This window comes from Hyperolius riggenbachi, chromosome 8, assembly GCF_040937935.1.
Source record: "Hyperolius riggenbachi isolate aHypRig1 chromosome 8, aHypRig1.pri, whole genome shotgun sequence".
Lineage (NCBI taxonomy): Eukaryota > Metazoa > Chordata > Amphibia > Anura > Hyperoliidae > Hyperolius > Hyperolius riggenbachi.
This window is the reverse complement of record NC_090653.1, coordinates 85,187,236-85,204,919: the sequence shown is the minus strand read 5'-3', so window position 1 is coordinate 85,204,919 and position 17,684 is coordinate 85,187,236. Positions and strand designations below refer to the sequence as shown.

The 17,684-nt window shown below is 44.1% G+C and overlaps 1 protein-coding gene across 2 annotated transcripts in view; it reads left to right on the top strand.

The window, feature by feature from the left end:
- The window catches only part of LOC137529001 (cytochrome P450 2B4-like), an 81,119-nt gene that overhangs the window by 47,027 nt on the left and 16,408 nt on the right, over positions 1-17,684 (top strand). For both annotated transcript variants that reach the window (XM_068250859.1, XM_068250858.1), the window contains exons 5-7: positions 183-343; positions 11,635-11,808; positions 16,802-16,943. In XM_068250859.1, the coding sequence (XP_068106960.1) occupies positions 183-343; positions 11,635-11,808; positions 16,802-16,943 (477 nt within the window). The remainder of the gene's footprint in view (positions 1-182; positions 344-11,634; positions 11,809-16,801; positions 16,944-17,684) is intronic.

The window sequence follows — 17,684 nt, the reverse complement described above, 5'->3', positions numbered from 1 at the left end:
CTGTCAGATTTCTACTTCCTACTGTAAGAAACAGGAACATAAGAGAAAAGTGATTCATGTTTTATTTTACTCTGGAAGAAACCCACTTCTTATTTGTATATGTTTATAAGTATTTTTAAATTTTACAATTTTTCACAATAGTGGTCCTATAATGATAACAGACCGTTTTAATCTTCTTCCAGGTTCAGCTTTTGACCCCACCTACCTATTGACTCTTGCCGTGTCAAATGTGATCTGTTCCATTGTTTTTGGTGAGCGTTTTGATTATGAAGATGAGACGTTCCTTGATCTTCTTGCTCTGCTCAAAGAAGCCTTCAGCATAGTGAACTCGCGTACCGGGCAGGTAAGAATCTCTACATGGCTTTTTGTTTCAGGGCTGGGAAGGGGAAACATTGGTTTCACTGTATGGCAGAAGCAAGCCTGAAAGTGATTTATGGAAATTGGCTCTATGGTTCAGGCTGCCAGGCTTGTCTGGTCAACCACTATAGGTCAGGCCGTATGCCCATATGACTGACCTATAACCCAGCCCTAACACCTGCGACAGAACTCCTATCTAGCATAAACTATAACATAACCTGCAGGTAGATGTGGCATACACACTGACATATAGTAACTCACCAATAGCACCTGAGACAGATAAAGCAATGAGTACAGTATATATAAGGCGAGGTATAGTCACCTGAGGCCTAGTAGTGCAGGCAGTCCAGATGATTGAAGCAGGACAGGACCAGAGGTATAGAAGTCCAGATTAATCGTTGTTGTGAAAGCAAGTTCAGGGCAGGCAGCGTTCTTGCAATATCCAGTAACAGCCAAGGTCAGCAACAGGTAATCAGGCCAATAGCATTGTCAGGAATAAGCAGAGGTTAGCAGCAGGTAATCAAACAGAAGCGTGGTCAGGAAAAAGCAGAAGTCAGTAACAAAGTATCCAATACGAGAGCGCAAACCCAGCAAGCCAAAAGCAGAATGCTATCACGGGCAAAGACTGGAGCGCTCACCAGGTTTAAATACACAGCCTGACCAGTGATGCTCATCTAGATCCCGGATATCCGAGTAGCCCGGATATCCGAGCATTTTTTACGCTATCCGGGTCAGACTCCGGATCCCGGATAGCTATAGATATCCGGATGGCTATCTGCGAATAGTTTGACGCATGACCCGGATATCTGCGGATATCCGCGGATATCCGGATCCGAAATACTGTAACTAAGGTGATGACGTCCTGGAGCCAATCAGAGGGCTCCCAGCAGATGCCCTAGCAACCAATCACAGACGGGGAACCCTGGCCAGCCCCACCTGACCTCATTGAGCCAATCAGAGGCCTCCTAGCCTAAGCCTGGCACCCAATCACAGAAAGGAACACTGGCCAGCCCCCTTGTATAATAAGGAGGGCTGCCATGATGAGACAGATCGTTATGGCTTGTTGAATGCTTCCTGAGAGACATGCTGCAGTGCTGGTGGCCTAGCAAGGGCTGCCTGTACACAGTTATAAACCTAAAGCTGTTCATTGATTAACCCCTTCACTACTCTATAGTAATCGTTAATTAGCTTGACTGATGTCTCATAGTGTGACAGTTAGAGTGTGTGCTGTACAGCTGCAGTGCTGCTGCTGGGCCAAGGGCTGTACACAGTGATAAGCTCAGTGATTAACCCCTTCACTATCACTCTACTATTGTTAATTCATTAATGTGTTAGTGTGCACCAGTTAGTGTCTTCTCCTCTGCTGTCCGTCACTCTGCACTTGTCACGTGACACTTGGCAAGTGCCACGTACCACGTCCGTCATGCTCTTGGCTGGCACACGTTACACCTGCTGCTGCTGCATTGCCCTGCTCCTGCTGCCTGTGCAGCTCCCACTGCCAGGACAGGGTGCCACAGGCCACTGATACCACCTATATTTAACCCAAAACAAAATTGCAGCATCAATTTTTGGAGGTGTCTTGACTGAAAACTGTCATGTCCCAGTTGTGCGGTTGGACTTTGGACACAATGTGGGCTGCACGACCGCTGTCTGGAATCTAGGCCTAATGTTAATTGACAGTCATTTTTTTTTTGGGGGGGGGGGGGGGATTCGAAGTCCCACATCATCAATTAGTGTTTCCCTTTGCAAAATAATGATGATACATGCCTCATTTACCCTCAAAACCCCTTTTAAAGCTATTTAAAGGGCACTTCCGTTTTTTCTATCCAGATATCCGAATAGGCAGATATCCGCGGATAATGCGACCGGATTTCCGCGTTCACGCGGATATCTAAAAGGCCGGATTCGAATATCCGAGCCGGATCCGGATATCTAGGTATCCGAATTGGGGTCAATTCAGATTTAAAAAGTACTATCCGAGCATCAGTAAGCCTGACAAATCAGAGCTCAGTGTGTCAGCTGATCAGCTGACATGAAGGGAGACACGTGGCTACTGTTTACATAGGCGGAGCGCGCACTGAGACCCGTCCTTTGCTTGCCGCGCTGCACCGCACGTGAGTCAGCGGCAGGGACGGCCTGCCGAATCCTTACGCAGGCTATCTTCACCTGCTATTCCAAAATAAGAATAAAGCCCATTTTTTTTTTTATTACTTTCTTGGGAATTGAATGATATCTACAAATCTAGTCCACTTATAAAAACCAGCGCTCCGATGTTGCAGTAGAACTTTTATTTTTCTTTCTCTCACTGTCGCTGACCCATAAACTGTATGGTTTAGTAGTTAGCGCTCTCAGTAACACAGAGGTTGAGTCACAAAACCTATCTCATGTTTCATCTCTTTTTTCACATTATTTATAAAATATATTTTCTGCACTTTCCAAGCAAAAAAAAATAAAAATAATCACTTAAAAGGTTGTATAAGGTCACTAAAACTAAAGCAACCTAAACTAAACTGAAAAAAGGGACATTTACTTTCCTGGGGTTTCAAGTGCCCTGAAGGAGCACCAGGTAAGTTAAAATTCCCAGTTTTAATCCTGTACAGATATGCTTTAAAACGTTCTTGCCTTAAAGAGACTCTGTAACAAATTTTTCAGCCTTAGTTCTTCTATCCTATAAGTTCCTATGCCTGTTCTAATGTGCTCTGGCTTACTGCAGCCTTTCCTAATTGCACTGACTCTGTAAAAAAAACTTATCTCCTTTCCTCTGTCGTGTCTGTCGGGCTAAGGCTTGAATGTGTGGAATGTGCAGGGCTGCTTGTGATTGGATAGAAGCGATACACACCCTCTGCAGGCCCCCTGCACACTCTGTATGACTCACACACTCTGTTTATGTGAGCCTATCACAAGCTGGTTAGTTTGTTTGTAAACACTGCCTAAAACTGTTAATTGCAAGCCAGGATTGCAGCAGAGAGTGGCAGAAACAGCACAGAGGGGGCACATGAGAAAATAAGGAATAGAATGGTATGCTTTTTAGTGTAAGAATATTAGAGTACAGATTCTCTTTAAAGCACATGTGTTCGAACTCCAGGCCTGGAGGGCCAGATCCATGCCAGTGTTTAGGATGGACTGAGAAAGAAAGGAATGTGTTCTACCTGATGGACCACACCTTTCCTGATTCAGATCCATCAATTCATTTGAGCTGTATCAAAAATGTGTGAGGATCTCGGCCTTAAAGAGAATCTGTGACTTTTGTATAAAGAACAGGGATGCTCATTCGGATTTCGCGGAATTGAAATTTCCGAATTTCCGATCGGAAATCTGAATTTCCGATTGGAACTCGGAAATTGGATTTCTGCAGAAATACTGCATTACTGCAATTCGGTAATTTTAGCCCAATCACAGAACTCGAAATCAATGGACCAATCAAAGAATGCAGAAACAACTCCAAAGTAATTGGCCAATCAGCGAATGCAAAAAATGTAAAAACAAAAAAACACTACTCAGAATTCGGAAACCGATCGAAAATCGGATTTCTGTAGAAATACTGCATTACCAGAACTCTGTAATTTTAGTACAAAAGCATTGGAAGCATTGGACCAATCAGAGAATGCAGAGTCAACTCGGAAGTATTTGGCCATTCAGAGAATGCAAAAAATGACCAAAAAAAACCCCACTACTCTGTAATCTGAACACGAAAATCGGAAACCGATCGGAAATCCATGAAATCGAAAATCAGCATTGGCGGAAATCTGAATTTCTGCAGACCATCCCTAATAAAGAAAACCTAATACTTACCTTAGGAGGGGTAAACCTCTGGACACTAATAAGGTTACCCTTTCTCCTCAGCCATTTCAAGTGCTGGCACACCCGCCGTGACCCGAACAAATGACAATATTAATAACATTCGCCACTGCCAGTGGCTGCGCCAGCGTGAACGGACTTTTGGCGTCTCAGTTCACTGACAGCAGCAGCCCGCAGCTCTGACAGTGGCAGAGCAGGGCTACGGTAAAATGGCGTCCGAAGCCCTGCTCTGGAGACTTTTGAGTCTGCAGCGCAGGGCTTCGGGCACCATTTTCCCGTAGCCCTGCTCAGTGCGGGATTTTCAGACAGTTGCCGGCTGCACTCTGCAGAGGATCGTGGGAGCTGCGCGTCGGACAGAGGCCGGGAGGAGGTCTGCAGTGCTGCAGGTGAGTAAATGTATTTTTTTTTATTTATATTAGCAGCAAGTGTATGTTCTGGCCAGGTATGCCACATGATTGCATGTACAGCAGGTGTATGTTCTGGCCAGGTATGCCACATGATTGCATGTATTTTTTGGTCAAATCTTCCACATGATTGCATGTATTTTCTGGTCAAATCTGCCGACATGATTGCATGTATTTTCTGGTCAAATCTTCCACATTATTGCACGTATTTTCTGGGCAAATCTGCCGACATGATTGCATGTATTTTCTGGTCAAATCTGCTACGATTGCACGTATTTTCTGGTCAAATCTGCTACATGATTGCACGTATTTTCAGGGCAAATCTGCCAACATGATTGCATGTATTTTCTAGGCAAATCTGCCGACATGATTCCACGTATTTTCTAGGCACATCTGCCAACATGATTCCACGTATTTTCTGGTCAAATCTGCTACATGATTGCACGTATTTTCTGGTCAAATCTGCTACATGGTTCCACGTATTTTCTGGGCAAATCTGCCGACATGATTCCACGTATTTTCTGGTCAAATCTGCTACATGATTGCACGTATTTTCTGGTCAAATCTGCCGACATGATTGCATGTATTTTCTGGTCAAATCTGCTACATGATTGCACGTATTTTCTGGGCAAATCTGCCGACATGATTGCATGTATTTTCTGGTCAAATCCACTACATGATTGTACATATTTTCTGGGCAAATCTGCCAACATGATTGCACGTATTTTAAGGGCAAATCTGCCGACATGATTGCATGTATTTTCTGGGCAAATCTGCCTACATGATTCCACGTGTTTTCTGGGCAAATCTGCCGACATGATTCCACGTATTTTCTGGTCAAATCTGCTACATGATTGCACGTATTTTCTGGTCAAATCTGCTACATGATTGCACGTATTTTCTGGGCAAATCTGCCGACATGATTGAATGTATTTTCTGGTCAAATCTGCCACATGATTCCACGTATTTTCTGGTCAAATCTGCCAACATGATTGAACGTGTTTTCTGGTCAAATCTACCCCATGATTGAAAGTGTTTTTTGGTCAAATCTGCCGACATAATTGAACGTGTTTTCTGGTCAAATCTGCCGACATGATTGAAAGTGTTTTCTGGGCAAATCTGCTCACATTACGTGTATTTTCTTGAGAAAACCTGCACAATTATGTGAATTTTCTGGGGAAAGGGTCATCAAAACTTGGGCCCACTGTCTTTGTGTTGCACTTTTAAAGGGAACCGGAGGTGAGAATAATATTGAGGCTGCCATATTTATCTCCTTTTAAGCAATACCAGTTGCCTGGCTGCCGTGCTGGTCCTCTGCCTCTAATTCTTTCAACCATAGACCCTGAACAAGCATGCAGCAGGTCAGGGGTTTCTGACAATATTGTCAGAACTGACAGGATTTGCTGCATGCTTGTTTCTGGTGTAATTTAGTTCACTACTGCAGCCAAATAGATCAGCAGGGCTGCCAGGCAACTAGTATTGTTTAAAAGGAAATAAATATGGCAGCCCCCATATCTCTCTCACCCCGGGCTCACTTTAAATTACAGTTAGCTCCACCCTGATCCGGTCATGGCCACGCCCAAGCCACACCCATTTTCTGTTGCAGCGCGGGTCATCAGCTACCCCAGAAATTGGTCCAGCACCTGCATAGCACCCCCCCCCCCCCAAAAAAAAATCCTGGAGCCGCCACTGGCCACTGCACGCAGGCACACTAGCATCTTTCTTCTTGTGCTCCAGCGGAAATAGCGAAGGCCAATCGGTTCCGCTCTGCTGCGCAGGTGGCAGGCACTTGGGAGGAAAAGTGAATTAGATTGGGCCCCAATGTCCTAGTGCTGGATCAGTGGTTAGTTCTCTTTGTATTACAGAGGATAAATATGGTTTGCACTTTTAGTGCATAAGTGTTGGTGACACAGTGGCTAGATGGTTAACATTTTTGGCTTCCAACACAATAATCCAAGGTTTATATCCTGTCCAGGATATTATCATCATGGAGTCTTGCACCGGATTTGCTTGCGCAGGTTTTTCCTGGGTGTTCCGATTTATTTTCACAATCTAAAAACATGCAAGTATGTTAATGGACTTCCTCCAAGAGACAGTGTTGTCATCAATATAACTACACTGTGATTCAGTTTTTTCCCCTCCAGGGCAAGTGCATTAACTACATCATTATTCTCTCCCTTTTTACGCCTGAGTGAGCAATCTCAACTGCTGTGGGTTCATTTTACTTTACGTGATCAGGGAAAGTTTGTTTCTGTAAATCGATTAATTTCACAGTGACAAGACTACAAGCTACAGCTTGGGCCCCAGGACATAAGAGGAGTGTGAAGACACACAGATTTGCTTTAGTATATTACTGTTTTCCTAGCCTGGAGAATGTGCTGTGATAATATTAATGTACTGTATAGTTGCAAACAGGGGTTAAAGCCAACCTGAAACAAAAATAAAGTTATGATATAATGAATTGTGTGTGTAGTACAGCTAAGAAATAGAACATTAGTAGGAAAGAAAAGAGTCTGATATTATTTTCCAGTACAGGGCGAGTTAAAGTGTCAGTTGTTATCTATGCAAAGGAGCTTCTCTGAGCTATTCAACCCAACTTGGTCTAAAACGGTCCTGTTTCTGATGTACTTAAACAGCCAGGAAACAGTGAGAGACAACGTGAGATAAGGTTTATCTGCAGGAAAGTTCAAAGGGTCATTAACCAGCTGGGCGGTATGGACGAGCTCAGCTCGTCCAGTACCGCCGGAGCCTGCCGCTCAGGCCCTGCTGGGCCGATTTGCCCCAAATAAAGTGCAGCACACGCAGCCGGCACTTTGCCAGCCGCGTGTGCTGCCCGATCGCAGCCGCTCTGCGGCGATTCGCCGCGAGCAGCGGCGAAAGAGGGTCCCCCCAGCCGCCTGAGCCCTGCGCAGCCGGAACAAAAAGTTCCGGCCAGCGCTAAGGGCTGGATCGGATGCGTCTGACGTCAGGACGTCGGCTGACGTCCATGACGTCACTCCGCTCGTCGCTATGGCGACGGTGTAAGCAAAACAAGGAAGGCCGCTCATTGCGGCCTTCCTTGTTTATTCTGGGCGCCGGAGGCGATCGGAAGAACGCCTCCGGAGCGCCATCTAGTGGGCTTTCATGCAGCCAACTTTCAGTTGGCTGCATGAAATAGTTTTTTTTTTATTTAAAAAAAACCCTCCCGCAGCCTCCCTGGCGATCTTATCAGAACGCCAGGGTGGTTAAGTCTGTTTTGTTTTATAGATTAAAAGACAGAGTGTGGTTTTAAAACTGCAACTGTGACAGTATATATATTTCATATTTAGAGCGCTCAGTGAAAAAGAAACTAGACGTAAGCATGCATTTAGTATCACTATACATAAAAAAACAAACTGGTCACACAACTGCTGGATTTCAACAGTGTGTTTGATTTTTGTCAGTGGGGTGTGCTGTTGCACTTGCCACCCATGAGTTTGTCCTGGACATTATTAATATTATTTTAGCATTTATATAGCGTCAACATATTTTGCAGCACTTTACAGAGTGTATATATAGTCTTGTCACTAACTGTCCCTCAGAGGAGCTCACAATCTAATCCCTACCACATTTATATGTCTATATGGTGTAGTATATGTATCGTAGTCTAGGGCCAGTTTTAGGGGGAAGCCACTTGACTTATCTGTATATTTTTGGGGATGTGGGAGGAAACCGAGGTGCCCAGAGGGAACCCACGCAGACACGGGGAGAACATACAAACTCCTTGCAGATGTTGACCTGGCTGGGATACAAAACGGGGACCCAGTGCTGCAAGGCAAGAGTGCTATCCACTATGCCACCATGCTGCCCATGACAGCTAGCAGGCAAGGTGAGACATTCCTAGCTCACAGCTGACAAGGAGCATGCCCATGGCACACATTGCTTGCAGCTTTCAATATGTAGTGCTTCGGTAGAACACTCTGCCATCCTGTAACTTTTTAATATTTTTACTATATGACATTGAGAGTAGTTTAGGTTTTATATTCAGTTTGTTATTGGTTATAATGATTACAAATATTTTTGCTTACTCTCAAGAGCTGATTGGCCAGATTTTAGAAACAGTGATTGTGAGCATCCTTCGAGAGACAGACCATCAGGACTCAGTGAAGGAATATTTTGATAAACAGGCTAAATATGGATGTTGTCAATGCATCCTTCTTACTAATGATGATCCTAAACCAGCTAATTACGATTACACAAAATTTTAAGTGCACGTGAGATTACTGAAAAAAAACACCCTAGAAAAAGTACACCTTTATTTCCAAATAATATATTGTCACCATACTTTGTACTAGGGACATAATTAAAATCTTGTGATAACCAGGACAAATAGGCAGATAAAACACGTGGGTTTTATGCACAGTAGCAGTGTTTATATTAAAACTATAGGGGATGAAATAGGAGAAATTGTGTATTTTTTCATTTTTTTCCTTGTTTTTCCCTTTAAAATGCATTGAAAATAAAGTAATTACTGAAAACAAATATCAACCTCAAAAAGCCTAAAGCAGGCCATACACTGGCTCGATTCACGGCCGTTTCTACAGCAGATCCGATCCTGGGATCGAATCTGCTGCCAATCGCTTGCGCTAAACGCACCCGCCGATCCGATTCCCTCCCGAAATCGGATCGGTCCGTCGATCGCGACGTGCGGGAAATTACCCTCGATCGGCCGGCGGTAGGAGCGCGTCGCTTGCGGCGTACGATTCGGGCCCGATCCGAGCATGTATACATTACCTGAAGCTGGCTCCGGGGTCCTCTTCTCCTCGCTGCACCGTATTTCTGCATGTCCCAGTGTACGCTTATACTTCCTGTGTCACTCCGGTGACCAGGAAGTTGAAATAGAGGGCGCTCTATTTGAACTTCCTGGTCACGGAGTAACACAGGAAGCGCCGGGATGGAGCAAGAACAGCGGTGCGGTGCAGTGCGGAGAAGACGCCCGGGAGCCAGCCTCAGGTAATGTATACGGGGGGGGGGGGACAGGCGGCAGGAGCAGCTGAACAGATTGTGATCGGTTTCAGGCTGAAATCGATTCACAATCTGTTTGCAGTAAAGGCAGCCATACGATCCCTATCTGATCAGATTCGATCAGATAGGGATCTGTCAGCTGGTCGATCTAATGGCACATCGACCAGTGATGACACCACCATTATTGGCCTAATTGGAAGCAACGGAGAGCATGAATACCGGAGCGAGGTCGAGAGAATATGCAATTGGTGCAGGGAGAACAACCTAGTTCTCAACACAGCAAAGACTGTTGAACTAGTTGTAGACTTCAGGAGGAACCCTCCCCCCCCCTCGCCTGTCCTCATTGGAGGAACAGAAGTTTCTATAGTGTCATCGGTTCGGTTCCTTGGCACGACTCTCACCAATAATCTGAAATGGGGGCAGAACACCACTAAAATTCAAAAGAAATCCCAACAGAGGCTGTTCTTCCTGCGCCAACTGAAGAGATTTGGCATGCCACGGGAGCTGCTGGCCAGCTTCTATACCGCCACCATAGAATCCATCCTCTGCTCCTCAGTCATTGTTTGGTACGCGGGTGCATCGGCCAGTGATAAACATAAACTGCAGAGGGTCATAGCTGATGCAGAGAGAATCATCGGGTCTCCTCTTCCACCTCTTGATCTCCTCCACTCCGCTAGATTGAGTAAGAGGGCCACCATGATCTCCCGTGACCCCTCTCACCCTGGCAGCCACTACTTCAGGCTCCTCCCGTTGGGCCGCCGCTTCAGGACTATACCATCCAAAACCACCAGGCGGAAGAACACCTTCTTTCCCCAGGCCGTTCGGTCACTGAACTCTGACTTTCCCCAGTCCGGCCTGCACTCATAATTGCCGGGCCGACAGCTGGTCCCCGTCGCTGCCTCCTCTGTATATCTGATTACTGCATTTCAAATTGTATGTGCTGTTGTATCTGTCTATGCCATGTGTACCACAAATAATTCAGATTATGGCTCTTGCTGTACTTGGCGAAATAAAACTGATTCTGATTCTGATTCTGGTATGGCCACCTTAAGTGGTGGTGAAAAAAAATCAAGATATAGATCATTTCATTGTGATTAGTAGTGATTAAGCTATTGGCAAATGAAAGGGATGAGCACTGAAAGGTGAAAATCGCTCTTGTTATGGTAAACACCCCTTTGGGATGAAGTGGTTAAAGAGACACAGAAGCGAGAATAAATCTCGCTTCAGCAGGGGCACCAAATCCCCTCCGTGCAGCGGGGGATGTATTCCGCATTGAGGCACTGCCTCACGCGCGTCTATCAGCGCGTATCTCCACCTCTCCACCGCCCCTCTCAGTCTGCCTTCGCTGAGAGGGGCGGGGGAGAGGCGGGGATGCGCCGCTGATAGACGGCGCTGAGAGGCAGGACTGCAGCCGTTAGCCCTGCCTCAACAGCAGCAAAATCTACGACCAAGTTGGTCGTAGATTTTGCAGGAGTGGGTTTGGGGGGTAAGGGACCCCCGTTTAGCCGCGGGATAGCGGCGTTTTAGCAGGGGCAAACATGCCCCTGCTGAATATAAGCACTAAAGCGAGATTTATTCTCGCTTCAGTGTCTCTAGAGGATTTGGGGTCAGTTCACACAAGGTATCCAGCTTGTCTATTTGCTGGAGTAAACTGCAGTGGTCCATTGGACATGCAGAATAGTTCCATATGTTCCTTCAGTTCTATTTACACATGTTTGTTAGTACTCTGTCTATTTTTGTCGACTGCATTTTTGCAATAGACATTCCTGATGGGTATTGTTTTTTTCGACAATGTTTGTGTTGCTTCTAAAACAATGTCATTTATTAATTTTTATATTTGATTTGTTGTTTTTGTACTATTTTCAATGAAATATGGCATTTCCCATTTTATGTCTTTTTTTTGAGACAATGTCCTAATGTTTGTTTGGACATGGGGTTGTATTTGCTTAGAGATTTTCCTTATTCTACACACTTCCATTGAAAAATTCTGAAAAATAACAGCTAGAGCTGGGAATGGGGATCTTTGGGATATATAGACTTTGTCTATAATGGGGACATACTGTGTATAATACTATTTGTATCCCCATTATAGCTTTTGAATGTCTTCCCTTGGCTTCTCCATATGCCTGGCCCTCATCATAAAGCTTTCAAGAATCTAGAAACTCTGAAAACATTTGTCAAGGACAAAATCAATGAACATCAAGAGACGCTGGACCTCAACTGTCCTAGGGACTATATAGACTGTTTCCTAATAAGGATGCAGGAGGTAAGGTTATCCCAGGTAAAAATCATATTTAGAGCTGCTTAGTGAAAAAGAAAGTAGAAGTAAGCATACATTTAGTATCACTATACATAAAAAAACAGTCACACAACTGCTGGATTTCAACAGTGTGTTTGATTTTTGTCAGTGGGGTGTGCTGTTGCACTTGCCACCCATGAGTTTGTCCTGGACATTATTAATATTATTTTAGTATTTATATAGCGTCAACATATTCTGCAGCACTTTACAGAGTGTATATATAGTCTTGTCACTAACTGTCCCTCAGAGGAGCTCACAATCTAATCCCTACCACATTTATATGCCTATATGGTGTAGTGTATGTATCGTAGTCTAGGGCCAATTTTAGGGGGAAGCCACTTGACTTATCTGTATATTTTTGGGGATGTGGGAGGAAACCGGGGAGCCCAGAGGGAACCCACACAGATATGGGGAGAACATACAAACTCCTTGCAGATGTTGACCTGGCTGGGATACAAACCGGGGACCCAGTGCGGCAAGGCAAGAGTGCTATCCACTATGCCACCATGCTGCCCATGACAGCCAGCAGGCAACGTGAGACATTCCTAGCTCACAGCTGACAAGGAGCATTCCCATGGCACACATTGCTTGCAGGTTTCAAAATGTAGTGCCTCGGGAGAACACTCTGCCATCCTGTAACTTTGTGTTTTTAATATTTTTACTATATGACATTGAGAGTAGTTTAGGTTTTATATTCAGTTTGTTATTGGTTATAACGATTACAAATATTTTTGCTTACTCTCAAGAGCTGATTGGCCAGATTTTAGAAACAGTGATTGTGAGCATCCTTCAAGAGACAGACCATCAGGACTCAGTGAAAGAATATTTTGCTAAACAGACCAAATATGGATGTTGCTAATGCATCCTTCTTACTAATGATGATCGTAAACCAGCTAATTACGATTACACAAAATTTTGCGTGCATTTGTTTTTCGCAATTACACCCATAGGTGTTTACGATTTGTAAATTCATAATTTTCCATAATGGTATAATGATATTGTGCCAACTTTAGTGGTGTATAGCAAAGCCCTATACGTGCTATTTTTACAAAACATATATTAAGGAGAATAGTCGGTAAAAGTAGAAAAAAAAAATGTTAAAACCTTGTCGTTTTTGATAAAATCGATTTTAAAAATGCAAAGGAAACATGGTTTTTTAAACTCAGAAAAATGGCAGTTTAAAAACCATTTTTCCTTAGCATTTTTAAAATAAATTTTATTTTTGCAAATTATTTTTTTTACTTTTTTTAATAAAATTACAGACAAAATTAATTTTTTTTCCAAAATGTCACATTACAATTTCCTAATTGCGGATCTCAACGCAAAATCACATCTATGCGAAATTTGTTCTCTTCACTACTCCTTGTTTTTTTTTTTTTAAGTGAACTTGAGGTGGGTTTTTGCCATCAATATTGGGACACAGAGGAACATTCTGCATACAATGCCCAGCCACTGTGTCCTTATAGTGTGACCCCCACTCTCCCTCCCATTCTCTGCTGTCCCCCAATATACAAACTGCCACGCTAGCAGCACGCAGATTGTCGCTAGCTGGCTGTTTACCTCTAGGATGTCACAGCGCAGCTCCCCGCCTCCTCTATAGCGTGGCTCCCCGCCTGCGTCTCTTCCTTCCTTGCCTCTGTAGGCCGATTAGAGGAAGCTTACGGAGGCGGGGAGGGAAAGGATGCAGGCGGGGAGCCGCACTATAGAGGAGGCGGGGGAGCCGCGCTGAGTGACATCCTAAAGGTAAACAGCCAGCTAGCGACAATCTGCGTGTTGCTAGCGGGGGCACACTATAGCACACAGAGGCTGGGCATTGTATGCAGAATGTGCCTCTGTGTCCTAATATTGATGGCAGAAACACACCTCGGTTCTCTTTAAGATCCATAACATTAAGCTACAATGACAGACTAAAACTGTCCATTTACTTTGTATTTTACACAAACTAGATGTAACAAAAAAATTGAAGCTAAAAAAAAATGATGAAACATTAGGGCACCCCAAAGAATATTTTGTGAGACTATTGCCCTAATATTGCACACATTCTTTAGAATATTGGTTCTAAAAAAGTAATGGGGAAAGGGGGATGCGGTTGCAAACAGGAGCTGTACTCAGTACTGCACTGGGCAATTTATTGCCAGCAGCTGACGTGCTGCAATCAATATTACACAATATTTCATCTGAAATGTTGTATAATTATAGGTGCAAGGAGGCAGAGCAGAAAATTAATCAGTATTAGGCCTCTTTCAGATAGGCGGCTAAACTGTGCGCTTGACAGGCAGTTCAGTGTCCCATCTGCCATCCACAAGCGCCATTCTGGTGCAATTTAAATGCAGCCACATGCAGCGGTTGTAACACCATGTAACTCCATGGAGGGAGGGGCACCTGTCCAGCACTGCTACAGAGCATTAACAAACACAACCGCCCTTGCTGGAGAGCAGCTGACAGGCGGTGAATTCACCAATTGTCAACCGTCCATCTGAAAGTGGCCCTAGGTCAGGGGCGTAACTAGAAATCACTGGGCCCCCCTGCGGCTTCAATCCTTGCAGAGTCTATTGTTACGCCCTTGCTTTTGGTAGACATTGATTGTTTTTATCCTCCACAAGCTTTAAAGTGTATGGCCAGCAGATTTCCCCTCTGTGAACCAGGGTGAGTAAAGGAATCCGTTTAGTAAGTCCAGGGAGAGAAAAAAGCGAGCATGATAGCTGCATCTGATAAATTATCAGCCGATATGGAATGGGTATTAAAGCTCGGGATCAAAATCAGAGCCATACCTTAAAGGGAAGATTCAAGGGAAAAAAAAAACAACAACAAAGGTTATTATGCTGCTGCGTATCTTTTAGAGCAGAGAGGAAGTTCTGAGTTCAGGTCCGCTTTAAAGTGACTGTAGTGGAACCAGATGTACTGTAAGAATCCAAAATGAATGTACCCTAAAACAAAAGTGCTTAATCATAGCTTCCAACTGTCACTTTTTCAGAGGGATAGGGTGGTCCCTCTTTGGAAACGCTATCCATGTGTCCCTCTTTTTTTTATTTGTCATGCACAGATCTGTGTAAATATATGTATTTTTCTACTGAAGAATGTGTTAAATTGACGCTAAACTTTATTCCCATAAGTTAAATTGATGTATTTCTTATTTTCAAATGTTAACATTAACTACTTTAGTACCAAGCTAATTGAAATCTACGCCCTGTTTTGGTGGTCACCTGGCCGGCAGGGCGTAGATTTCAATTGTTCGCCGCTGCGCGCATCTGCCATTTCTATCGCTCCCGCTGATCTCGCCGCTGAATCCCGTCGTCTCTCGCCGCAGCTCAGTTGCACTGCCTGTCTCTACGACGGCATAGCCCTGTGAGCGAATCAGGAGCCGATTTCATTGGCTCCTGGCCCTGTTTTTCAATGTCGCTCCCATTGGCTTACAAGACAGGGTCAGGACTCAGGAGCCAATGAAAGTGGCTCCTGACCGGCTCACGGGAACTCTGCCGTCATAGAGAAGGCAGAGTGGGTGGCCCAGATTCTCGACATCCGGCGGCGACGGCGGTTGAGGCGGGTAAGTGTGGCGATTCGTTGTTATCTGTCGAGATTCTGCTGTTTCTGTACCAGCGGTCTCTGGTCCTTAAGGAGGCAGAGACCACTGGTACTTAAGTGTTTAAGGAAAACTAATGATGATAGAAAGGACCAATGTGGTTTGAATGATAAAACAACATATTTTGCTTCTGCATTCTTTGTGCTGTGCGTGGCTAGGGGTGTGGTGGGGCGTTATTAGAAGTGTGGCAGAGGTGTGTCTTAAAGTGTCCCTCTTTCTTATCTTAAAAATTTGGTGGCATAAAAGCACATATGCTGTTTTTTACCCATAAATTGTCTTTTACCTTATTCAGCCATATTCTGTATGCCATGTTTTTGTTTGTATATGAAAAATGATGCAGGTCACTCAAGCCTGCTACTGACCCCCATGTGATCACTAGAAGGGTCTTTTCTCAGGAATCCGTAAGCATGTGACATACTGTAGACCTTTGATACAACTTGGTTATCATCCCTTCCCAGCCACTGACCATGGACCATTGTTGTTCCTGGCCCCGGCACTCCTGGCACTTTTTCATCTCCTTCTCTTTAAAGGTGTGTACACACGTACTACTAAATGCAACGATGGGTCCGCCGGACCCTTCCGCTGGGCAGTCTTTAGCCGACAGTATGCGCGTGTGTACGTGCTGTCGGCAGACTGATAAGGCTGTTTCTGAACAATCCGCTGAGCAGATCATTCACCAACAGCCTTATCAGTCCGCCGACAACGTGTACACACGCACTACTGTCGGCTAAATACCGACCAGCGGGAGGGTCTGGCGGACCCGTCATTGCATTTAGTAGTGCGTGTGTACGCACCTTTACTCTGTAAGTGCAATCAATTTTTATGTATATAGCAATTAAAACTAAATAAATCACCTAGATCCTTCACACCAAGTAATTGTTTGCATATAAAACATTTTAGTATGTAAAAAAAATGTTGCAAGTCACTACAGCCTGTTACCGACTCCCATGTGATCACTGCTCTCCCCTCCCTTTCCAGTGACTCTGCTTTTCACCTACACAGCATGAGTTATCAGATGGGAGGGCTGAGCAGTGATCACATGGGAGTCAGCTAGTTCAGCTGTGATTCTGACTTCTGAGTACAGTAGTTGGTTAGAACTAGAGTTTTCACATTGCTGGATAAGACAGAAGAAAAGATGTTCAGGACAATAAACTGCATCCGTGCTTTTGTGAAACAGTTATCTTTTTAGGATAAACAGTATATTTAAAAGCATGGATTCTCTACAGAGTTAAATAACAAAGTGTAAAATTTCGGTATAACTTATGGTCCAGTAAAGCCATAGTACCCTATGAACAGAGAGGTGTTATCTCCTGCTGAAAATATAATCAATGTTTTTTTTTGTTTTTGTTTTTTTTTAATACATGACTTTTCTCCCTACAGGAGAAGGATAACCCTAACACTGAGTTTCATTTTGATAACCTCTTTATCACTGTACTTAATTTATTCTTTGCTGGGACTGAAACAACCAGTACGACAATAAGATACAGTCTGAGGATTCTGCTCAAGCATCCAGATGTCCTAGGTACATACATTTAATTTCCCATCCTTCATCCTCTGATTATTTATTATGTTTTGCCAAAAGTTTACCGTTGCATGTTAGTGACCCCAAAATGGTAATACAGTACACAGTCAGATATTACCTTCAGTGAAAACTCCAGTGCTATGTCTTGGATAATATTACATACATTAGTACTATCACTATATGAGTGTCTGGAGGAACTAAGGATGTGTTCGCACTACAGGGTTCAGTGTCATGGATAAGGTTAGGACTTTATGTTCTTTCACTGCAACAGATGGAACAGACAACGGACATGTCAGCACATATTTGAAATAGACCATTTTGAGATGTAGTGTGAACCGAACCTACATCAATTTCAGACACATGCTCCTCCTCTTTAACACTTCAAATGTCCCCGTTGGTCCTTCAATGTGTTAGTTGGCTTAAAGAGACTCCGTAACAAAAATTGCATCCTGTTTTTTATCATCCTACAAGTTCCAAAAGCTATTCTAATGTGTTCTGGCTTACTGCAGCACTTTGTACTATCACAGTCTCTGTAATAAATCAACTTATCTCTCACTTGTCAGACTTGTCAGCCTGTGTCTGGAAGGCTGCCAAGTTCTTCGGTGTTGTGGTTCTGTGATGCATCTCCCCCCTCCTGGCCCCTCTCTGCACACTGCTGTGTGTTATTTAGATTAGAGCAGCTTCTCTCTTCTCTCTTATCTTTTACAAGCTGGATAAATCGTCCTCTGAGCTGGCTGGGCT